This window comes from Myotis nattereri (genome assembly GCF_964212035.1).
Source record: "Myotis nattereri genome assembly, chromosome: 14".
Classification (NCBI taxonomy): Eukaryota; Metazoa; Chordata; class Mammalia; order Chiroptera; family Vespertilionidae; genus Myotis; species Myotis nattereri.
Window position 1 is genome coordinate 25,699,096 of NC_138089.1, and position 25,047 is coordinate 25,724,142.

Here is a 25,047-nt window from a genome sequence, read left to right on the forward strand (position 1 = left end):
GGGTCTCTTGAAGTAGAGGACAAGGTGATGTTAAAGGGAGAAAGGGCTGGGGGCAACTCGGATAGCTATCATCCCCTTTATGACTTATCTCTGTGACCTCTTCTTCTGCCTTGCAGAATGAGGTGTGCCCTACTCTGGGGCACATGACTGTTCTAGCTTTGCAGTGAACATTAAAGGTGATCACAGTGAAGATATCCACTATAGAATATGGCAGCTGCTCACTCAGCCCTCACAGGACGGCATTGCCTGGGTGAGCCAGCCAAAACTCTCTTGTCATAGATCCATCTCCTCTGATCTGGATCCCCTAAAACCAAAGTTGCTCCCTGATGAGAACAGACTGGGTGGTTTCCAATCAGCTGGCCCTCTCCTGGGGACACGTCTTTTGGGAAGCCCAGTCACCAGCCAGTGGGGGGTTGGGAAGGGTGATCTGCGGGGATGGGGTTGGCTGGACACCTAGGTGGAGGACCCACCTTCACTGAATGGGCAGATCTAGCCAGAGACAACACAAAGCTGGATTTTTGGACCAGGTACTCTACCCTGGAGTTTGCTTAAATGGGCACTGCTAGAGTTTACCTCTCAAACTACCCATATTTCCATGACCAAAAGACAACCAGTTTGATAACATGGGGTCATGATGTTAACTGTTTGTGTTTAAGAGTGGGGCCTTGGAGTCAGCTCTGGGCTCCACTGCTGGCTCTGTGATGAGGCAAGTTCTGTAACATCTTGGAGTCTCATTTATCTCACCTGTGACTTGAGGGATACTACTTTGCCACACCCCCAAAAGGATTGCTTAGTCTTGTCTTGAGAGCTGTGCATAAATCCAGTTACATTTTTTTCTGCAGTTGACAAAGATGGTCTGTTTTTGTATTTCCAAGTTATTGTGGGGTGGGGGAAGGGAGAAGTGCGTTCTGTGCTGGATCATTGTTTCCTGCATATAGGGTCTTTCAAATCTGTCCCCAAGGACCTGCTCCTAGCCCCATCTGTCAGGCCCTGCAGATGCAATCCCGCCTCACCAGGCTCCAGCCACACTGGCATCCTTTTAGTTCCCCAGAAAGGTTCTTACCCTCCTCAGGGCTGTTGCTGAGACTTGCCTCTCCCTGGAATGCTGTTTCTCCCCTCTTCCCTGGCCAACTCCTGACCTTTGCATTTTGTAAGGTGTTGGCTTCAATGTCACCTCTTCAGAGAACATCCTTGACTGCCTTATCTAAAATATGCCACTTTCCTGGCTGTAGTTCATTGCCCGTACCATACTTACAGCTGTTATATACCTTTGTTGCTTACTTTTTGTTTTCTCTCCACTGGGCTCTAAACTCCATGAGGTCAGGGATCACCTAGGTCCTAGCCCATTGCCTAGGACGTGGTCCTCTATAAATACTGTGAAATGACTGGAGCCCCAGGAAATGCTCAATGAGAAACCATGGCACTGGTAGTAATTGGCAACCCGGTACTGTGCGCTTCCGCCATCAGTGCTCTCATCAAGGGTGTGGGGTAGGTGAAGTTCAGAGTTCGCCTGCGGGAACCAGCCAACCGCGGCTTGATTGTGGTAAAGGGATGGTTTCCAAGGCGACAATAAACAGAGGGCGGAGCCTCGAACCCTAGGACCCTGCTCTGCAATCCCGCGAGAGGCAGCAGTGCGGGGCGCAGGGAGGGCGTGCGAGCGCGGTAAGGCGCATGCAGGGCCCCTGCTTGGCGCTGATCCGGAGCGCGGGGGACCTGAGGGTCAGACACCCGTGCTCCACCACCTGGTACCGCCTGGAGGGCGGCCCGGTATGCAACTGGCCGCAGAAGCCGCAGCCGCCTGAGCCACGCACCAGTCACCCCGTCCCGTGGCCCTGGGCACGCCGCTCGGAGTTTCGGCCTCTAGAGACGCTGCCATGGCCCAGGCCCGCCTGCGCCTGGTCCGACGGGGCTCGTGCTGGTAGCAAAAGCCTGGCCGGCAGCCACGCCATCCAGTCGCTCGCCCATGGCACTCATGCCCAGGGCACCGCAGATCTACACCCCCTCGGGCGCCCGCACACCCGAACCCTTGATGATGCCCCGCTGCAGGACGGTGAGGCCCATTTCGGTCAGCCCATCCTGGCCCGAGGCAGTAGTGACGAGGAAGAGAGGACTGGGTGGAGGGAATGGGGGTCGGGAGCAGAGCGATAGAGGGTGGGCATCCGGGTGAAGGGCGGAGAAAGATAAGGAGCAGGGGCATGGGCATGGGGGGCCAGAGAGATGCTAGGCTGAGCCCCCTCTACTCATCTTTCCGCAGGTTCCCTGGTCCTCTGGCCAGGATTGTCCAAGGACTCTCCGCACATGGGCCGGCTCAGAAACGCCAAGATCCATGTGGAGAGAGCTGTCAAGGTCAGAGGGGGCTAGGGAAGGAGGGGCGGTTCTAGAATGGCACAGTCTGCCTCCCTGAACTAATTTATTCCATCCTTAAAAAACAAACTCCTTGATTCCACACCCATCTTCAAATACCTCCCTATTTTTTAAAAGTTTAGCTTTATTGTTGGAAGTATTACAGATGCCCTCCTTGTCCCCTTTGACCCCTTCTAGCCCACACCTGCAAATACTTCCCTATTTAAAAAAATTTTTTAATGTATTTTTATTGATTTCAGAGAGGAGGGGGGAGAGAGGAACATCAATGATGAGAGACTCATTGATTGGCTGCCTCCTGCACATCTCCTGGGGATGGAGCCCACAACCCGGGCATGTGCCCTTGACCGGAATCAAACCCGGGACCCTTCAGTCCACAGTCGGACAGACACTCTGTCCACTGAGCCAAACCAGCTGGGGCCCTCCCTATTTTTGATACCCCTTCATTTAGCAGACTTGTCTACTTCTTTACCCAGCATTCGCCCCTCAGCTCCTACCTCTGTTTCTGTCCCTTCTCCACTTCCTTGGGAGAACTAGGGAAGTCCCAGGAGCAGCCCCTTTTCTGTCCCAATCTTGGTTGGGCACCTGTGTCATTGCACCGCTGCCCCACACACCCTTTCCTCTCGGCTCTCTGCTCACATCTAGTTTTCCTTCCTCCCTCCCTGGCTGCTGCTTTGAAGGTACCTGGGACTTTAGTGGTTCCCTGGATCCCTCACTACACCTGTCTCCTTGGCTGTGAGTCCAGACAGGGTGCTGTGCTCCCTGCATGCCCTTTCCTGCCCAGCCTATGCTCTAACTGTACACTTGGCAGATCCAGCCGCTTACTGGACATCTCCATCCAGAGAACTTACTATCATTTCCATGTCCCAAACCATACTCTTGATTTTCCTGCCTAACCCAGTCATCGTTTGTCTCTGGTCTTCCCCATCTCCTAGTTGTTCAAGCTAGAAATCTGATCTTTATGTTCACTCACCCACACATCTACTCCCATCAGCAAAACCAGTCACCTGTATTTCCAGAACAAATCCCAATTCTATGACCTTCCCTTCTCCATTGTAGCCACCCTCATTCTAGTTATCGTGATTTCTCTCCCACACAAACCACAACAGCCCTCTAACTGGCCTCCCTACTTCCACCCTTGTCTCCTCCATCTAGTCTCCAGGCAGCAGCCAGCCAAACTTTTACAGCCTCCAGTCACAGCACTCCCTCTCTTAGCCTTCAGTGCTGCACACTGCTGTTGATATAAAATTCAAGACCATGTCCAAGGCCTGCAGGACCTTCCACAGTTTAGCCATGACCTCCCGGCTCAGGAGCTCTCCCCTCATTTCCACTCTAACCCTGGTCCCCTTCCAACTCCTTTAGACCTCCCTCCAGCCTCAAGACCTCTGCACACGCTTTTTCCTTTGTCCAAACTGCCATTTGTCCAGCTCTTAATTCGTGGCTCCTTCTCCACATCCTCTGACTGTATGTATTTCTAGTTTCTCTGAATCCCCATTAAGTGTCCAGTTTTTGGAGTCAGCCTACCTGGATTTAAATCCCTGCTTTTTCACTTAACCACTGTGTGGCCAAGCTATTCAACCTCTCTATGCCTCTGTTTCATAATCAGTTAAATGGGGATAATAACATCTGTTAAAAATACATGTTATTATTAATAATATATATATATATATATATATATGTACACACACACACACACACATATATATGCTTAGCACATATAGGTGTTTAATAAATATCAACTATTATCATAACTTTGTAGTCAAAATTATGCCAGCTTCTGATACAACCATATTTATTTACCTACTTGCTTATAATCTGTTTCCACTACTAGAATAACAAAATTCTGTTCACCATTCCCTATGTCTGGCACATAGGCAGTACTTACTGAGCAAGTATCCTTCTCTCACCTTACAGCAGAAGAAGATCTTTATGATCCAAGGCCACTACCCGGTGATCCGGTCCCTCTTGCGCCGCAGGGGCTGGGTGGAGAAGAAGATGGTCCATTCGTTGGGCACCACCCTGCTGTCACCCCAGAAGCATCTGAATAGCTCAGTGACGGGTGATAGCGACATCACTGAGGATGGTGAGCAGTTCCCTCCATTTCCACAAGCTGCCTCTCTCAAGTGGCTTTCCTTTGGTTTCCACTGTCCCAGGGTTGAGGCTTTGGTATGGGCCTATGGGGCAGGGACAGGGGCCTCACCAGGCCTGGGCTCTCTCTGCATTTGCAGACGATCAAGATGAGGACGAGGTGTTCCAGCTACCACAACTCTTCGATGATGATGTACTGGAATTGGATAACCTAGATGGGACACATGCTGTGATGGTGAGGGCCTAAGGGGCTGGCAGGGGTCTGCTTAGTTGGAGGGAGAGCATTAGAGTCCAGCTGGATGACCCTAGACAAGTCCTTTCCTTCTCCGAGCCTCAGTTTCCCCATAGGCAATAAAACCTAAGTGCTTCTCTAAAGCTTGGATGGGCCATCAGAATGGTGAGGGACACAGTGGTGCTCAGACAAGGCTAGCCTGGGATCAGAACTCGGCCAGGTTGTATCAGAAGCTGGCACAAACTCCATGCCTAGGAATTCCCCCTTCCAACTAAAAGCCACATAGTTCATCGCCTTCCTCTGCCCTTGGCAAGCGAAGGCTGGAAGGAAGGGCTTAGAAAGCTTGGAAAGAGGCTGATATGATGTGTAGGATTTGTGTGTGGAGGTGAGGACACTCGGCTTCGAGTCTTTCCACCACCACTTACTAAGTTGAATGATACCAAATTGCCAATTTTGTGTGTCAGGAAAGGTTGAGTGTTCTGTTTCATATGGCTCAACCTTGGCAGCCCTTGGACAAGCACTTACCCTTCCTGTGCCTCAGTTTCCTCATTTGTGAAATGGGGACCACAGTAACATCTGCCTCATAGGGGTTTGGTGAGGATTAAATGAGATGACATGGAAAGTATTGAGAACACGGTCTAGCATGTGGTCTTAGTGCTTATTAATAATCCTACCTCCCAGAGTTGTAGGAAAGATAGAGAGATGTAGAGCCTTTCTCACGTGCTATGTGCCCATCAGCTTAGAGTCACTGTCCTGTCTGAGCGAATCATTGATGGCCATGGGCCAGAACAAGGCATGGTATTCAGCTGTATGGCTTAGTCACTACCTAGAGGCATTTGGCCCCAGAATTTGCAAGCCTGTCTGCTCCCTGCTCACCAAGTATGTGCCCTGGAGGAAGAGCTGTTTTTATTTTATTTTACACAAAGATGATATGTGGGCTAGAGGCCACCTTGGAAGTATCCGCTCTCTCCATTCACTCACCCTGCTCAACAGGGCAGGAAGAAGCCTCCTCCAGCCTTGTGCTGCCCACACCAGCCTCCCATGTCTCCTCTCCCCAGTCCCGCATGGTTCGGAATGAGATCCCCTACTTCATCTGGACCACTCGGCGGGATGTGCTGGACTGTCGCTTCCTCTCCAAGGACCAAATGATAAACCACTATGCCCGGGCTGGCTCATTTACCACAAAGGTGGGCTCCCCAGGACAGCAGGCATTACAGTTTCCAACCCCCAGCCCTTGGGCTAGCACCCCAGTTCCCTGCTCTCCTTGTCAGTAAGAGAGTTCCCAGGAGGAGTTTGGTATATAATTCAGCAGGATTTGGAGTTGGACAGTCCTGAGTTCAAATCCAACCCCTGCAGCATGTCTGGCACATGTAGACATTGACTAAAATAGGATTCAAACGGGATCTGGAGCCAGAACAAACACCAAATCCAATGACTGAGCAAGAGTCTTGGTCCTTATCTCCTGAGCAGAGGATATCTGGCTGATGAATCCATTCTATCTTACCTGGGTGTATTAACAAGTGACTTCACCTCTCTGAGCCTCAGTTTCCTCATCTTTAAATGAGAATACCAGTAAAACTATCTTCTAGGATTGTGGCAAGAATGAAGTCTTTATAATTGCACCAGTTAGTGTATTTTTTGGTGTGGATTGGGAAGGGATTCCTAGAGGAAGCAGGTCATTAAGAATGTGAAAGGGTGGGTAAGAGCGATGTGGGGCATTCTCGGCAGAGGGACTGTGTGGGCAAATATACGGAGATAAATATGAGCGAGTCAGGCCTAGCAAGTGGGCAGAGGCTCTGAGAATATCCAGGTAGAGTCTGCCTGAACTGTCTGGGCATGTGCCGAGGCCGGGAGCTCCTGTGAGGTTCTCTGGGCAAGTCCCATCCTGCCCCCTCAGCAGCTAATTCCATAGGTGGGTCTATGTCTCAATCTCCGGAATTTGCCATGGTTTGATGAGGCTGATGCTGACTCCTTCTTCCCACGCTGCTACCACCTGGGGGTTGAGGAAGACAAAAAGGCCTTCATAGGTAAGGAGATGCCCAGCCCTGTGCCTGGACCCGTCCAGCTGAAGGATGAAGGCTAAAGCCCTGGCTGGTGTTGGAGAGCAAAGGGCTTCTTTCTTCATTCTCTTGTCCACCCCAACAGAATTCTTTCTCCATCCCCAATCCTTATCTTTCCCTAATGTGCCTCCCTTAATGAGCCTCCTAGCTTGGTCAGCCCAGACCTCCAGAAGATCTTAGTTAGCTTAGCTTATATTCTGGAGCAGGTTCTAAAAGTTGGTCGATAGGCTGAGTTTGGGTTCCAGGCCTGTGTCAAATTCCACTGGCTAGATTGGGTTCTTAATCCAGAAAAGGCTCTAGACTTTGGACTTCTAAGGCAGAATAGTTTCCAACTCCAGAACATGTTCTAAATTCAGGTCAGAGTAGATGGTACGTTTAAATTAGTCTCCAGACCTGAAATAGGTTTTGGGCCAAGATTTGGTTCTCAGACTAGAATAAATATCAAGAGTCTATCAGGAACAGAAGAGAAAAATTAGACAACAGGTCTAGGTGAGATTCTTTATATATCTCTATTTATCTATATCATTGATTTTAGAGAAGGTGGGGGGTGGGGAGAGAGAGGGGGAGAAAGAGAGAATCATTGATCGGCTGTATCCTGCATGCCCCTGACTGGGAATCAAACTGTGACCCCCTGGTTCATAGGTCGATGCTCAACCACTGAGCCATGCCGACTGGGCATAGGTTAAGATTCTTAAGGCAGAATATGGGGCAAGTCAGGTCAGATTCTGGGTCTGGTTCTATAGTTGAAATAGGAGCTAGGTTCTAAACCAGGTTCTAGAGTCGGAAAGTAGTCAGATTTGGATCCAAAATGGGGCAGTTCATGATCAGGTTCCAGAACCAGAACGGGCCTGGAGCCTAGGGCTGAGCAGAGTATCTCCTGCCCTGGGAGCAGAGGACTTCTGGTTGACAGCTGCCCGCAACGTTCTCAAGCTGGTGGTAAAGTCCGAATGGAAGTCATGTTCTATCCAGGCAAAAGAGGAAGAGGCCCCAGGTAAATACTGTGTGGTTCCCTCCACTCCCTCACCCATTTATCCTCCCACACATCCACCCATCAATTCATTATTTATCCACACATTATCTATATAAATTATCTATATTATCCACATCCATCTGCCCATCCACTGCCCCTTCCCACCAATCCATCCATACATCTACCCACCATCTGTCCTACCATCCATCTACTCATCTATCTACCTACTCACCCACACACCCACCGATCTCACATTCACCTACCCATGCATTCATTCATCCATCTATCTCTCCCCACACTGTTTATCTACTCATTCACCTACCTTCTCTCAGCAGCACATTTCCTATCCATCTCTCCTCCACCTTCCTACCTTTTCTTCCACAGATCCACCTGCCCATCTATCCACCAGCTTTTCCATCCTCCTATCCACCACCTGTCTGTCCTCCAGTCCATCACTCATCCATTCTTCTGTCCCGACCGTACCCACCTCTCTTTCTATCCATTTGTTAAGTGATCCACTGCCTCATTCAGCCCTCCCATGGACCTGGCATGTGGCCAGCTCTCCAGAAATGACAGACGAAGAGGACAGATAGAGTCCTGTCTTGGGACAGGGTCTCTGTGGGGAAGCAAGCAGTGAAACCGTGTAGTTTTTTCATGTGGTCTGAGGACCCCTAGTGCCTTGTGGAGGTTGACATAGAGAATGCCACATTCCATGTTGACTCCACCTATTACTCACCTTTCTCTCTCTGGACTTAGCTCCTACCCATACTGTAATCCAGGACCTTTCAGCCAAGGATTCAGGGTCATAAGGGGCAGGTCTACTGGGAGGTGGGAAATCCCTGTCTCTTCCAGAGGGAGGCCTTCCCATTGCAGTTCCCTAGATGTGTCAGGTGCCAAGAAGACTGTTGTATGCCAGGATCAGGGGCACAAAGGCTACAGGTGTGTCAGAGGTCCCACAAGCAGAGAGGGTGCATGTGTTTGGAGCTATAGGTGCTGAGAGGCCCTGGGGACTGTTAGGGTGGACCCTCAAGTGAGTGACAGGTCCTGGGACAGTGGGGACCAAGGGTGAGTACTAGGGTCTCAGGTGAATTTAGAATAAAGCCTCTGGTAAGTGGCAGGTCCCAGGGCAGTAAGAGATGTAGGTGTGTGCTGGGCCTCAGGTGTATTTAGGATGAATCCTCCAGTAAGTGACAGGCATTGGAGCTGTGGGTGCCATGGCATGTGTCAGGTTACCTGTCAGAGAGTGACAGGCCCCTCCCTACCTCTGCAGCAGGCAAGCAGCCCAAGAAACTGGAGAAAAAGCCAGTGATGCTGACTCCAGAGTTTGTGGATGAGGCGCTCTGCGCCTGCGAGGAGCACCTTAACAACCTGGCCCACCTGGACATTGACCGGGACCTGGAGGCCCCGCTGTTCCTCAGCCCTGAGGGCTGGTCCCTCTTCCTACAGCGCTACTACCAAGTGGTCCAGTGAGTACCTCTGCACCAGGGCGTGGGACATGGCCGTGCCCCTTGCTGTGGGGGTTCTCCCTGTTCTGAGCTAGCTCAGTCAGAGACAAATTCTCTCTTTCTAGTGTAGCCCTGCACCTCCTCCCTAAGCCTCCCCCTTTTGTTCTCCCTGTACTTTCCTGCTCACGAGCTCTTAAGGGCTCCCACTACCTCCATGATGGGGTAGAAAGCATTCTTCCTGGATCTTGGCATAGCATAGTCACAAAGATCATGGCCTCAATTCAAGTCCTAACTTTGTACTTTTAAGCTCTGTGACCTTGGGAATGTCACTAATCTTTTTGAGCTTTTTCTCAAATACAAAATAGTTAATATCTTCCCCAAAGGTAGGACTCAACAGGATCATTTGTATCATGTGCTCAGCATGGACTCAGTATTCACTCACCAAGTAAGAATCTATTCAGTCATTTAGATTTTATCCTAGAGGCCAGTGTTCCCCCAAGTGTGTTACATAGGATGCTAATTCTACAGAATGTGAATTGATTTTGTTGGGGTGGGAGGGAAGGGAAGGGCTTTTGTGGTCAATCATATTTGGAAAACATTGGGTTAAACAAAGTTAACTAAAACAATTTTCCTTGGTGCAGGGCCTTTCAGAACATATCGGTGGTATATACCTCAGAGAGAGAGTGCAATACAGCAGGTCCTCAAATAACTTTGTTTTGTTATAATGTTGATGAGATGCTATAGAACTTAACTTTTGTTTATATAAATTAGCCTATGGTAGTGGACAGCAAGCTGCGGCTCTTGAGCCACACGCGGCTCTTTGGCCCCTTGAGTGTGGCTCTTCCACAAAATACCGACTTCTGTGCATGGACCATGAAGTTTCAATCGCACTGCATGTGTGCGCCCGCAGGTGGTATTTTGTGCCTATGGTAAAATTGGTTTTGTTCTATGTCATTTCACTTAGTTGCAGAATTTATTGACAATATTAAGGGCTTACTGTATATTCTGTACTTATATGACCCTAGTGGCGTGCCCCCGCCCCCCCCCCCCCCAAGCATCCTGAGGGGTTGTGTTTTCAGAACCCACTTGGGGAAAGAGTTCTTTTTGTTGTTGTTAATCTTTACCCAAGGATGTTATTTCCATTGATTTTCTTTTTTTTTTAGAGAGTGGAAGGGAGGGAAGGAGGGGAAGAGAGAGAGACACATTGATTGGTTGCCTTCTGCACCTGCCCAACTGGGGCTGGGGATCGAACCTGGAACCCAGTGCATGCCCTTGACCAGGAATCAAGCCCGAGACTCTTCAGTGTTTGGGCTGATGCTCTAACCACCAAGCCACCAGCCGGGGTGGAAAAGGGTTCTTGGGCAGAGGAAAGGAGTGTCGAGATGAGGCTGGAGCTGTTGTGGGGAGATTCTGTTCAGTAGAGGAGTGCAGGAGAGACAGGAGGGAGAAGTGTCCTGCGGGCAGGAGAACACTCAGCTTGTGTGCCAAGTATTGTGCCAGGCTCCAGAAATGACACATAGTCCCTTCCCTCAAGGAACACAAACTCAAATGGGAGTGATGAGGGCCTCAGCTGGGGTGGGACTAATAGAACAGGATGATTTGATAGAGGAGACTGAAGAACTAATAAATGAACTTTGAATAAATGACATACTGAGCAAACCCACGTCATTGATAATTCATGTGTATCTTCTTTAAATGTCAGAAAATGAAGTTGATCCTATACCTTCACCTTAGCTACCAGAACATGTAAAGTCACCCTTCTTAAACTAAGAATTATCGAGACTGCGTTAGAACATTACGTGAAAATAATTTGAGTCTTATTTATTTCCGGGTATAGGACAAGTTCAAAGAGGGCTGTAGGAAGCTCTCAAAATTCAGAATTTCATAAAATATTGCATCATATAACATAGTGTTGAGTTGTTCAGTACAGACAGTTAGCATACATTAATTCATTCAATATTAACTGTTACGTTTCTCAACTCACCCCCTCCCCCATACTCTCTTCAATCTCCTCCCAGCCTCCTTTTCCTCTAGTAATCACCATGCTGTTGTCTGTGTTTCTAAACTTTTAAAACAAATCCATGACTCAGCAGCCAGGCTTTTATTAGGTTGACTTTCCACAAACACACTGGTTGTTTTTCGTTTTGCTAAATATAAAATCATATTGTCATGTTGAACATACCTTTTCAAAGTACACGTGCCCCTGCCGTTCTCATGTGACAGAGTTACTATGAGATGCCCATGGAAAAGTTTCCAGTAGGCATTCTAGAGCCGGAGGGGTCAGGACTTAGATGTGACTGAGAGGCCCTGCTATGCCCTTTCCATCTGGCTGTCCCTGTTGCTGGCACTGCCCCAGTGGTTGCTGCTGCCTCCCTATTGAAAGCTGAGTTCTCCATGGCTAGAGACATGCAGGAGGCCAAGGTGTTAAAGAGGCTTCCTTCCACCTCAGAAGAGAAGAAATGGGAGAGTTTGGGCAAGGCAGCCATCTGGGGTATTTTGTGACTTGGTTTATTTTAGGACATTTTGTGTCCCGTAGGGCAGCAGTGTTCGCCAACCTTTCAGGCCTCACGGACCACCGGTTGGCGACCGCTGCTGTAGGGAACAGGGTCTCTCTTTGTTCGCGAACCCCAATCTGTGCAGACCAGTTACGGAGGCAAGCTCCTGCCAAAGTACTTGCTTATCCAACCATTCATTCATTTAGCACACTTTTAGGGAGTGCTGGTATACTGCTTGGAGATAGGAACGCAACAGAGAATAGCAGCTACACAAATGTTCCTGCTCTTATGGAGCTTACATTCCATTGAGGGGAGACAGATGTAACCGATAAGCGTAGATGTCAGGTGGTAGGTGATAGGAAGAGAAGAGAAATAGAGCAAGGAGATGTGTGAGACAGATGTGCCTGAAAAGAACTAAACTAGGAAGGGATTCACCTATCAACCAGTGTTAGGTCCAGATTAGAAGGGGAATGAACCCTCAAAAGCACTTGTGATGGAGGAATCAGGCAGGATGGTGTTTGTGTCCTGGTTCAACTTCTAAATTCAATTTGTGACCTTGGGCAAGTCTCTTAACTCTCCAGGCTTCAATTTACACTGCTCTAAAATGGGACCAGTAATACCTTCCTGGCAAGGCCACAGAGAGGACTAGAGATAATGTATGTAAAGCCCTTCACTACAAATCTGGCACATAGTGGAGCCTCACCATTAAATGCCGTATGATTAAATTTTGCCAAAGGCAACTTCAATGTAATGGAAAGGGAGGCGGCAGAAAATGGAGTTTTTGGAGTGGGTGTGGAGTGTAGTAAGTGGTGCCTTTTCCCATTCCAGGAGTCTGGGATGATGCCCTGGGTAGATAAGAATTTGGGGGGCAGCTTGAGGGTGGGTATGGAGGTTTGGAAGAGACCTATCTGGATCTTTAGGGAGGGAAGGGCACGACCAAGGCTGGTAGGACCATGGCCAGGGGAGCTTGTGTCTCCCTTTGCCTTGTCCACCAGGCTGTCCCTGGGTCCAGCCCTGCCCAAGACCCATTATCTCCCCAACAGCGAGGGGGCAGAACTCAGGCACCTGAAGGCTCAGGTCCAGCGCTGTGAGGACATCTTGCAGCAGCTGCGAGCCTTGGTGCCCCAGATAGACATGGAAGGAGATCGCAACGTCTGGATCGTGAAGCCAGGAGCCAAGTCCCGTGGCCGAGGTGGGTGTCAGCCCCTGCTTCCTGCACCAGCACCCTACAGCCTACCTCACCATCTAGAGCAGCAGTCACCAACCTTTCGGACCTCACAGACGACCCGCGGTCCACGGACCACCGGTTGGCGACCGCTGATCTAGAGGCCAGGCTGTCAATAGTGCCGACTCTATTGGAGTCAAGCTGCCTATATTTGAATCCCAGCTCTGCTATCAGTATGCTGTCTGATCTTGAGCAAGTTATATCACCTCTCTGAACCTCAGTTCTGTCACCTATGAGAGATCATAAGACTTCCTATGAGGCAAAAATTACAAGATGGTGCGTCTAAAGTTCAGCATGATGCTTGGCACAGAGTGATCATCCCATAAAGGTTGGTTGCTGTGACGATGCAGCTTCTCTCCTGCCCTCAGAGTTGGGATGATGCTCTATGTAGGTCTGTTGATACTCAGGTGCTTGTCATCTAAGGGCTCTTGGATTTGGCCTCCCTTGTAAGGTATATAGCATAGTGGTTAAGGGTATGGATACTAGGAGCCAGGATGTCTGGGTTCAAACCCAAGCTCTACCTCCTGCTGTTTGTAAAGTTCTGGCCAAGTTAGTTAACCTCTTGTGCCTCATTTTCACCATTGGTAAAATGAAGTCAATAATACCTACCTGAGAGGATGAGGTAAGTAGAATATATGTAAAGTACTTAGATCCTGTGCGTTTACATCGTAACTGCTACATGAGTGCTATTATTCTGGCTGCTCAGCCCACTGTGAATGGAATCTGAACAGGAGAGCCAGCACGCTGGAGTTGTGCCTTTGCCCAGCCTTTGAACACTGGTTAAAAACTTCTGAGATGTAGAAAACAGACTTTTGGCAGATCCCTCCAAATACTGCCTGTGGATGAATTTTTCTTTTTCGACCTTGGAAATAGTTTAGTTTTTTAAAAATATATTTTATTAATTTTTTACAGAGAGGAAGGGGGAGAGATAGAGAGTTAGAAACATCGATGAGAGAGAAACATCAATCAGCTGCCTCCTGCACACTCTCTACTGGGGATATGCCCACAACCAAGGTACACGCCCTTGACCGGAATCGAACCTGGGACCCTTGAGTCCACAGGCCGACGCTCTATCTACTGAGCCAAACCGGTTAGGGCTACCTTGGAAATAGTTTTGTTTTTTTCTAAGTATAAAAATACATGTTACTATGTTTAAGAAATTAGACAATACAGAAAAGTAGAAAGACAAAATCAAAAGCCACCCTTGATTTCACTAAGATAACTACTGTTAACTTTTGGGGTGGTGTTCCCCCCCCCCCCATACTTCCTTCTATGCATTTGGAGAGAGAGATTTATTTTATTTTTAAACAAAAACATACTATTCATTTTTCCATATCTTTCTTTTTTTTTTTTCTTTTTTTTTAAAATATATTTTACTGATTTTTCACAGAGAGGAAGAGAGAGAGACAGAGAGCTAGATGAGAGAGAAACATCGACCAGCCGCCTCCTGCACATCTCCCACTGGGGATGTGCCCGCAACCAAGGTACATGCCCTTGACCGGAATCGAACCCGGGACCTTTCAGTCCGCAGGCCGACGCTCTATCCACTGAGCCAAACCGGTTTTGGCCATTTTTCCATATCTTTCAATATGAATTAGTATTACTCATTTATTCTTTGCATATTTCTTCTTAACAGTAGATCTTGGAGACCACCCTATTTCAGAACATCTAAATCTGCCTTTCTTTTAAATTTAGCTTATTGTTATGGATACTTTTAAAAGACACAAACTAGCAAGAATAGCACAATGAATCCCCATGTACCTAGCACCAAATTTAAAAATTCTCCATTCTTAGAAAAACTTAATTGAAATGTATATATAACATCCCTCATTGAAAAGGGTTCACATTGTGAGGATACAAGTCAATGAATTGTTGCAGTTGAGGAAAGAGCACCCAGATCATGAAATAAAGCATTACCTGGCCCTGGCCAGGTAGATGAGTTGGTTAGAGCGTCATTCCTATACGTCAAGGTTTTGGGCTCGATTCCCCCATCAGGGCACGTACAAGAAACAATCAATGAATGCATAAATAAGTGGAAAAGGAAATTGATGTTTCTCTTTCTTCTGTCCTCCCTCTCTGGAAGGAAGGAAACATTTGCACCCAAGAAAGACCACACCCATAATTCCTCTCAGTCTCTACCTCCCCACAATGGTGATCCCTATTAATCTTTTTTACACAAGGCATTGTGTTTTGGGGAGTCTTGGTTATCAGTCTAGCCATTTGAGAAAGGATCTGGCTTGGGAACCAGCCACAGATTATTCTGTGTCATTGGCAGGAGATCTGGCTGTTAGGGGGCCTAACAATGAAGGAATGGGATTGATTTGTGTGTGTATGTGTGTATGTGGTTTGCAATGCAATTCTGATATTTATCGGCATTAAAATGATGCATTATAAGCTAAGATACTTAACTTCACTAGTTATAAAAGAGGTACAATTAAAATAAGATACCATTTTCTACCCAGGAAAATGGCAAAAATAAGTGTTAGGTAGGATGCAGGCAAATACAGTATCATACGCTCTTGCTTGGAGTGCAGATCAGTGTAACATCTTTGGCAAAATAAAATGGAAAAATGCACATACCTTAGAACCAGCAAATCTATGGCTAGAAATTCATTCTACAGGTGACTAATAATAATGGTTTGAGTTAACAGTTACTGAATGCTCACTGTGTGACAAGCACTATTCTATATCCGTAACACAATTAAATGTATAGAATCCTGTGAAACTGAGGCACACATACTAGTAGACTCTCCCACCACCTGGAAGGATACCCATAGGACCCGAAAGCTGCAGTTGGCTGCCCCTGGGGAAGGAGATGCATTCTTAATTGTATACCCTTTTGTACTGTCTACTTTGTTTCTCATTTTATATTGTTAATTAAATTGAAAAAACTAATCAAAGTCATATATGCCCATGGTGTGTGTGTGTGTGTGTGTGTGTGTATTTGTTTATTTCTTTTTTGTTAATCCTCACCCGAGGATATTTTTCCATTGGTTCTTTTTTTTTTTTTTTTTTTTTTTAGAGACAGTGGAAGGGAAGGAGGAAAAAGAGAGAGAGAGAGAGAGAGAGAGAGAGAGAGAGAGAGAGAGAGAGGAACACATTGATTGGTTGTTTCCTGCACATGCCCCCATAGGGGCCAGGGTTCGAACCTGCAACCCTCCTGTGCACAGGCTGATGTTCTAACCACTGAGCAACATTTCCCAGGGCTGTGCATGGTTTTTCAAAAGCACAGTGTTGTCTGAAATTTTATTCATGTATATATCCCTTTGCATTCAAACAAAACTGATTTTTTAACGGGTTTTTAGAGAGAGAGGAAAGGAGAGGGAGAGAAACATCTATGTGAGAGTGAAGCATCAGTTGGCTGCCTTCTGCATGCTCCCTACTCGGAATTGAGCCTCCAACCCGGGCATGTACCCTGGCTGGAAATCAAACCGGCAACCTTTTGGTGCATGGGATGACTCCCAACCAACTGAGCCACACCAACCAGAGTGAAACTGATTAATTTTAAAATATTTAAGCCCTTAGCAGATTTTCAACTTTCCCAAAGGTAAAAGGGTCTGATTGAGGCAGGCAGCCTTACCCACTTGTCTCTGTCTTTTCTGTGGGGATGAGAGCTTATGGTGAGCTATCTATGGTCTCCAGCTCTTCTCCCAACCAGAGCCTGCCCTGGTCCCTGACCACTCCATTTCTCCCTTAGGCATCATGTGCATGGACCACCTGGAGGAGATTCTGAAACTGGTAGACGGCAACCCCATGTTGATGAAGGATGGCAAGTGGGTTGTGCAGAAGTATATCGAGCGGCCCCTGCTCATCTTTGGCACCAAGTTTGACCTGAGACAGTGGTTCCTGGTGACTGACTGGAACCCACTTACCGTGTGGTTCTACCACGACAGCTACATCCGCTTTTCCACGCAGCCCTTCTCTCTGAAGAACCTGGACAAGTGAGCCCCACCACTCATTTCCCATGAGCTCCCAGTCTAGTTGGGAAGCTGGCAAGAAACAGGCAATTCCAGTGTAATGCTGGGCTCCAAACACAGACTCTGCGGGCAGGCAGACCCTCCGTCCATCCCGCCATCCATCCCACCATCCTTCCACCCATCGATACTTACTGAGCGTGTACCCTGTGCCATTCTCTGTTCCAGGCGCTTGGAACACAGTGGTGAACAAAACAAGAGCCTAGCTCTCCTGAGTTCACAGTCTAATGGGAGAAACAGACAAGCAATGAACATAATAAGTAAAGTCATCTAATAGGCTAAAAGGTGATATGAAAAATAAAAAGAAATGGAGAGCAGCGTAAAGAGTGGTCGGGAGAAATCTGAGAGGAAAAAAGCAAGTTGCAGCATTAACTTGTGGGGTGAGAGGAAACATCTCACAGCTAGTCAGTGGTGAAGATAGGACTTGAGCACATGTCTTAGTGACTACAAGGCCCATACTCTTAAGCACCTTCTTATCTCCCAGGCACTGGGGAGGGTTAACTGACACTGGCCCAAAGCACTTAATATTGTGTTCTCTATAGTTAGTGCCCTCAGAAGAGGTCCTGAGAAGTAAAATTGGTTATGGGCCCCGAGCCTTCATGCTTGCCCTCCCCAGCAGGAACCCATCTCAAGTTGAGTGGTCCACAGTAGTCCCGGGCTGGGTCTAAGGTTTGCCTGCCCTCCCCAGGTTTGGGCGGGAGGGGCAAAGGGGCTCAGACCTCAGCTTTCTCTTCTCTGCCCCAGCTCAGTGCACCTGTGCAATAACTCCATCCAGAGGCACCTGGAGAATTCGTGCCATCGGCACCCGCTGCTGCCCTCAAACAACATGTGGTCGAGCCAGAAGTTCCAGGCCTACCTGCAGGACATGGGGGCCCCAAATGCCTGGTCCAGTGTCATCGTGCCTGGCATGAAGGCTGCAGTGATCCATGCTCTGCAGACTTCCCAGGACACTGTGCAGTATCGGAAGTCTAGCTTTGAGCTTTATGGCGCTGACTTTGTGTTTGGTGAAAACTTCCAGCCCTGGTTGATTGAGATCAATGCCAGCCCCACCATGGCGCCCTCCACGTCTGTCACCGCCCAGCTGTGCGCCGGTGTACAAGCCGACACCCTGCGTGTGGTCATTGACCGGCGGCTGGACCGAAACTGTGACACGGGAGCCTTTGAGCTCATCTACAAGCAGGTGAGGCGTCCGGGCCCAGGCACAACCCCAGGGAATCTTCATCCCTTCCAGATAGCCCCATAGTAATGCAAGTGGACAGACCCAGGTCAAGTCCTGGTCCTGCCCAGTCACTTAGTACATCTGCTTCCTCATCTGTGAGATGGAGATGCTACTACCATCTTTTTCGCAGGGTGTGGGAGGATGAAATGAGTTAATTTGTATGAGTAATATTTCCACAGAAGCGTATAGCATGGTATTCCTGAACCTCCCTGGTTTCAAATCTCTGCTCAATAACTACAAGCTCTGTCACTTTGAACAACTTCTTAATCTCTAGGGGGTAAGGGGCTTGAGTTTCCTCATCTGTAAAGCATTAATGAAAACGGTACCTCCCTCATAAGGTTGTGAGAATTAAATGAGTTAAAAGCACATTAGAATAGTGCCTGGCACATAGTAAATACTACAGAGGTTTTAGTTATTGTTATTACCTAACTAGAGGCCCGGTGCACGAAATTTGTGCATGGGTGTGGGGGAGTCCCCTCAGTCCAGCCTGCACCCTCTCCAATCCTGAACCCCTTGGGGGATGTCTGACTGCTGGTTCGTCCACACAGCCTGCTGCTCAGTCGTTTGGTCGTCCCTCACTAACCCCGCTGCCAGCCTGGTCGCCCCACGCAGCCTGTTTGATCATCCGTTTGGTTGTTTCCGTTGCTACGGTTGCTTAGGCTTTTATATATATAGATAACGTTGTTAGGCATTTCATTATAAATGGCATCACCTGTAAAAGGCCTGGATGTACAGAGAGTAAGTTAGTGGAAACTGCTGCTGCTGTTGTTATAGACACTCCTGCCCAAAAAGGAGGGTTAGGGTGGGAAGTACACAGGAATCATTGGTCCATAGAAATTCTGAAATCCAGTCCTAACATATATTTCTAGTTTTTCTCTTAGGAACCACTGTTACTTCCTAGGAGTTCTCCATGGCTCTTGCTTCCATTCATTGGGATCTCAGTTCAGCCCAGAATCACCCTTCCTTTTCCATGAACATTCTCAATAGTTCCTAGACTGTTACCTGCTCATAGAAATTTGGGGTTACAAAAGCCTCTTTTCATTCTTTCATATTGCATCTGTCACTTCTAGTCCAGGTTGATATTTAAAAGCCTTGTGTGTTTCTGTTTCTTTCTTAATTTTTATTTATTGATTTGAGAGAGAGGGGAAAAGAGAGAGAGAAACATTAATTTGTTGTTCCACTTATTTATATATTCATTGTTTGATTCTTGTATGTGCCCTGACTGGGGATCAAACTCAGAACCCTAGCGTATCGGTGCTCTAACCAACTGAGCTTCCCGACCAGAGCCATGTGTTTCTTATATATCAATTTCTAATCCATTATATTACACAAAAGCCATGTCCACAAACATCAGAGCTCTTCTCTATTCTGTGAGACCGCTGTAGCACAACAGCCTCAAGATTGTAGAAGCCCTGCTGTCGCAGACCTCTGCCAACTCAAAATGTTTGAGACTGAAACACACCAGTAAGACCTAAGGTGTGCCTATCAGGCATGACTTAGATCTCTCTGAAATTTGCTTGTGGTTTTTAAAAATGAGATGTAATTGACATATAACATTAATTTCAGGTGTACAACATAATGATTTGATATTTGTATATATTGTGAAATGATCACCACAGTAAGTCTAGGTAACATCCATCACCACATGTAGTTAACAAAATTTTTTTCTTGTGATGATAACTTTTAAGGTCTAATGTCTTAGCAACTTTCAAATCTACAACACAGTATTAACAACTGTATCACCATGCTGTACATTACATCCCCAGGACTGACTTATTTTATAACTAGAAATTGAAACCTTTTGACCACATTCACCCATTTCACTCACTCACTCATCCTCCTGCCTCTGGCAAACACTAATCTGCTCTCTGTTTCTATGAGTTCAGTTGTTTTGTTTAATTTTAGTTTGTTTTTTTAAGATTCCACATATAACTGAGAATATATGGTATGTGTCTTTCTGTGTCTGACTTTACTTATTACAATGCCCTCAAGGTCCATCCATGTTGTCACAAGTGACAAGATTTCCTCCTTTTGGGGGCTGAATAATATGCCGTTTTGTGTGTGTGTATATATCATTTTTATTCTCCATTTATCTGTCAGTGGACGCCTAGCTTGTTTCCATGACTTGATTTTGTAAATAATGCTGCCATGAACATGAGGGGTACATATATTTTTTCAAGTTAGCATTTTTGCTCCCTTTAACTTCTTGATTTTTTTTTTAAGAGAGAGAGGAAGTGGGGGGGGAATAAAAACATCGATGAGAGAGAAAGATCGGTCAGCTGCCTCTTGCATGCCCCCCACTCGGGGGTGAGCCCGAATTGAACTGGCAACCTCTTGGTGCACAGGATGATGCTCAACCAACTGAGCCACACTGGCAAGTCTGGATATTAACTTCTTATCAGGTATTTGATTTGCAAATATTCTATCCCATTTGGTTGGCCTTTTCATTTTTTTTCTTTTATTGGCCTTTTCATTTTGTTGATGGTTTCCTTTGCTGTGACGTTTTTTAGTTTGATGTAGTCCCACTTGTTTATTTTTGCTTCTGTTGCCTTTGCTTTTAGTATCAAATCCAAAAAATCATCATGACCGATGTCAAGGAGTACATGTTCTCTTCCAGGAATTTATTCTTATAGGAATTCAAGGTTTCAGGTCTTATGTTTAAGTCTTTAATCCATTTTGAGTTGATTTTTGTATATGGTGTAAGATAGGGTTCCAGTTTCATTCTTTTGCATGTGACTGCCCAGTTTTCCCAAAACCATTTATTGAAGAGACTGTCCTTTCCCCATTTGTATATTCTTGTCATAAATTATTGTGTGGGGTTAATTCTGGGCTTTCTACTCTGTTCCATTGGTCACTATGTGTCGATTTTTATGGCAATAGCATACTGTTTTGATTACTATAGCTTTGTAAGAAGTTTGAAATCAGGAAGCGTGATGCCCGCAGCTTTGTTCTTTATCAAGATTGCTTTGGTTAATTGGGGTCTTCTGTGTCTCCATACAAATTTTAGGAGTGGTTTTCCTATTTCGCTGAAAAATATCATTGGTGTTTTGATAGGGATTGCACTGACTCTGTACATTGCTTTGAGTAGTATGGACACTTTAACAATATTAATTCTTCTACTCCACAAACACAAAATATCTTTCCATTTATTTGTGTCTTCAATTTCTTCAATTAGTTTTTAGTGTACATGTCTTTCACCTTTTTGCCTTCTTGATTAAATTTATTGCTAGGTATTCTTTTTATATTCTTTAATCTCTTTTATTTTTATTTTATTTTTTTAAATATATATTTTTATTAATTTCAGAGAGGAAGGGAGAGGGAGAGAGAGATAGAAACATCAATGATGAGAGATCATTGACCATCTGCCTCTTGCACGCCCCCCACTGGGGATCAAGCCCGCAACCCAGGCATGTGCCCTTTACTGGAATCGAACCCCGGACCCTTCAGTCCACAGGCCAACACTCCATCCACTGAGCCAAACTGGCTAGGGCCTTTAATCTCTTTTAATCTAGAACAGCCCCACTGCTCCCGCCTGCCCCTCTAGTTGAACTAGGATCTTTTGAGGGGACCAGGATATTGTTTTGTAGAACTGTCCCACATTCTGGGTTTATCTGATTGTTTCTTTGGGGTGGTTTTTAACTGTCCATCTGTTATCTGAATGTCCTGTAAAGTAGAAGTTAGGTCAAACAGCTTGATGAGGTTCAGGTTAGAAGTTGGCAAGACCATCTGAGAGGTGATGCTGGGTACTTCATTCAGTGTCACAAGGCACACTGACAGTGTCTTGCGATTAGTGATGCTAAGTCTGACCATGGGGTTAAGGTGGTGGCTACCAGATCTCTCTGTTGTAAGCTGTATCTTCCCCTTTGCAATGATCAGTTACTTTGTAAGGTGATACTTTGGTCCTGTGCAAATGACACATTTTCCTGTCATCCTTTTCACCTACTTGTTTTGATATCCAGTTTTAATTCTTGCCTTTTGTATTAGTTACAAAATGGTAAGTTTCTAATTCTCTCTTTCCTTCTACATTTATTAACTAAGATTCCTCTTTCAAGATGAACTTTTCCTCAACCGCTGAGCTTTCCGGGAGCTGTGAGACCTGGATTTTGAATAAGCTCCAAATGACCCTGTTTAGATAGATTCTAATCAGGATCCTTTGAGGACACAGAAAACACCTCAACCTAGCTCTGGGTTAAAAGAAGGGTTCTTAGCAAGACACAGGGAGCTCTCCTGGAGCCCAGCTGCAGGAAGTACAGCTTGGCTTTTCTTTTTTTAATAAATGTATTTTTATTAATTTCAGAAAGGGAGAAAGAGATAGAAACATCAATGATGAGAGAGAATTATTGATCGGCTGCCTACTGCACACCCCCAACTGGGGATGGAGCCCGCAATCTGGGCATGGGCCCTGACGGGGAATCAAACCGTGACCTCCTGGTTCATAGAGCTCAACCACTGAGCCACATCAGCTGGGCCAGCTTGGCTTTATAGGAACTGAAATTGCTCAGGAGCAACTTCTCTGCCTCCCTCTGCATATTTGCTACTTCATCCCCTCCACAGAATGCTTTCTTTAAAGCTCTTAGTTTCTGCTTCCACAAAGCTTGGGTTCAGGTGAGGCTCTGGGCAGGTTAAAGCCTCTTATCAGTCTGGGTGTCATAACTCAAATTCTCTCTGCAGAGAAGCCAGCGCACTTCAGGAAGCTTTCCGTCAGCAGTGGTCTGTGGAGTAGAGCCACACATATTCCAGCAGGAGCCAGGGCAGCTTACGAGGGCAAGGAAGTAGAGAAGAGGCATGGCTGAGATTCCCCCACTCCTCTGGGTTACTAATTCCAGGGTCTCGGCGACTCTCTAGGGACCGATTCAGACCCCTTAGAGGACAGAGACAGGCTTCCTGCTTCTCAGCCCAGCGGTGTCTCCTGGCTAGGTGCCCGAGAAACTCATTCCATCCATCTCTGCCCTGAGTCCTGCTGAGCCTAGGCTTCCAGCAGCACTGAGTAGGCCTCGTCTCCTCTTCTTCCTCACAGCCTGCTGTGGAGGTGCCTCAGTATGTGGGTATCCGGCTCCTCGTAGAGGGCTCCACCATCAAGAAGCCCATGGCGCTGTGTCACCAGCGGACAGGAGTCCACACAGCGCTCCCTCACCTGCTGACCCGGCAAGGGTCTGGGGAAGGCAAGGACTCGGGGACCCTTAGCCACATACCACTTCCTAGGAAAGGTCCTGGGGCCAGGAACCTGGGGCACATCCAGAAGCCAGACTCCACTGCCACCACATCCGCTGCTGGGAAGGGGAAGAAAGGCAAGGCAAAAAGTGCTACAGCTCTGGTCCACTCCAGTATCCAGAAGTGGGACCCAGCCTGCACAAGGATGGGCTGCATTTTCACCATCACCTTTGCTAGTGGGGAGAGGCAACCCCACTCCTTGAACAGATTGCTATTGAGTCCGAAGAACCTCCAGACCCTGGGGAAGACCGTTCCCCCCAAACACCCCAGGCAATTTCTTCCTGCTCTTCAAGGACTTCCTGACCACCTGAATTTGCCCCCTACCCAGAACCTCACCAAAGAGCCACCCAGTAACGAGTAAAAGCCACCACTTACAAAGTATTTTTTTAAAATATACAACTGAGTATTGTCCCCTCCAAAAGAGTTACCTTGTGAGGCAGTTATTTCAAAGATGCCAGAACTCAACTGCAGGTAGATCTCTCCCCAGCACCCAAGTTTTTCCTGCCAGTATTGTGCCTTTGCCTCTGGGGGAAAGGAATGGCATTTGCACAGCACTGAACAGTTGACACTGTGTCGCTACCCAACCAGCTCCTTTAGTCCTCACAACCTAGCGAGGATTGGTGCTATTGTCCCCACTTTCCAGCCAAGGTATCAGGAAGTTTAAGGAAGTTGCCCAAGGTTGCACAGCTCAGAAGGGGCAGAGATGGGATGCAGACCCAGGTCTGTTGGAGTCCAAACCATGGCCTCTGGGAGGGCTCCCATCTGCCTTCATCTGCCCCAGCCTTCATCTCTCCCCACCTCCCCTGCCCTACACGCACACTTTGAGGGGTAGCTGGTCAGACTTGGGCCCTCCTCAGGCCTTCACAGCGCCTCTTGCTCCCACAGCCCCTTACCACTTCCCCAGCCTCCACAACAAGGTGCAGCTGCCTTCTCTCCATGTGCGCCGACCCCAGGGGCAGGTCCTGAGACTGCAGCACAACAAGCTGATGGGCTCTAAGGCCCTGTTGACCACAGGCAAGCCCTTGATGATTCTACCTACCGCCAAGATTTTTATACCCCTCCCACCTAACCCCGAACTCAAGCAGGCACCCATCATCCTGAAACCAAGAAAGGTGGGCTCAAATGATGACTTGCTCCCTGGTGGGCAATGCTGAGTGCTGGGGTCAGGGCTTGAGGGCACAGGCAGAGGGCAGCTCCCAGGCTGGCTGGAACCCCAAGGGGAGGGCTTGTTTCCCTTAGAATTTCCTTCCTGGACAAATTCCTGATCATCTCTTCCCCTTCTCCCCTCTTTTGCACCGAGGCTGTTGCTTCTAAGCGCGTTCATGGTCCTCATCGTGGAGGTGCCTTGCGGCCTCTACCCTTTGAAGTTGGAAAGCTTCCTAGCACACATAGGAGTAACAAGGCCAAAGGCGACTTCAAGGCCAGACTCTGTGACAGACACAAGACAGAAGCATACCCCATGAAGGTGCTGAACCTTCCGGGCCCCCTGCCTCTGATCAATGCACACCAGGGGTTGTGGGGTATGGGGGATGTGAAGCTAGAGAAGCCCTTGCTTCAGGCCTCACAGTCCCTATGCCGGATGCCGCACCAAATAAAAAGGAGCAAGTAAAGTATTGTTGGCTTGGCTCCATTTCTATGGAGGGTGAGGAGAGGATAGTGGGGGGCTCTGTACCCCAAAGCCACAAGAGTTAGAGGTCATCAGCAACTCCTCCAGGAAGCAAGGCCCCGAGTTCCCACAGAGTGGCAGACATGGTGCTTCCTGCTCAG

At 47.5% G+C, this 25,047-nt stretch overlaps 1 protein-coding gene across 1 annotated transcript; it reads left to right on the forward strand.

The window, feature by feature from the left end:
- The first annotated feature begins 1,620 nt into the window (after nt 1-1,620).
- TTLL3 (tubulin tyrosine ligase like 3) lies at nt 1,621-24,873 on the forward strand. The gene is given in 15 exon segments (XM_081105719.1): nt 1,621-2,050; nt 2,255-2,346; nt 4,276-4,444; nt 4,590-4,684; nt 5,740-5,868; nt 6,594-6,708; nt 7,634-7,732; nt 8,982-9,177; nt 12,695-12,843; nt 16,574-16,817; nt 17,595-18,030; nt 23,087-23,231; nt 24,166-24,392; nt 24,581-24,613; nt 24,615-24,873. Coding segments are annotated over 15 exon segments (2,637 nt in total). The 5' UTR covers nt 1,621-1,671; the 3' UTR covers nt 24,744-24,873.
- Nucleotides 24,874-25,047: the final 174 nt, after the last annotated feature.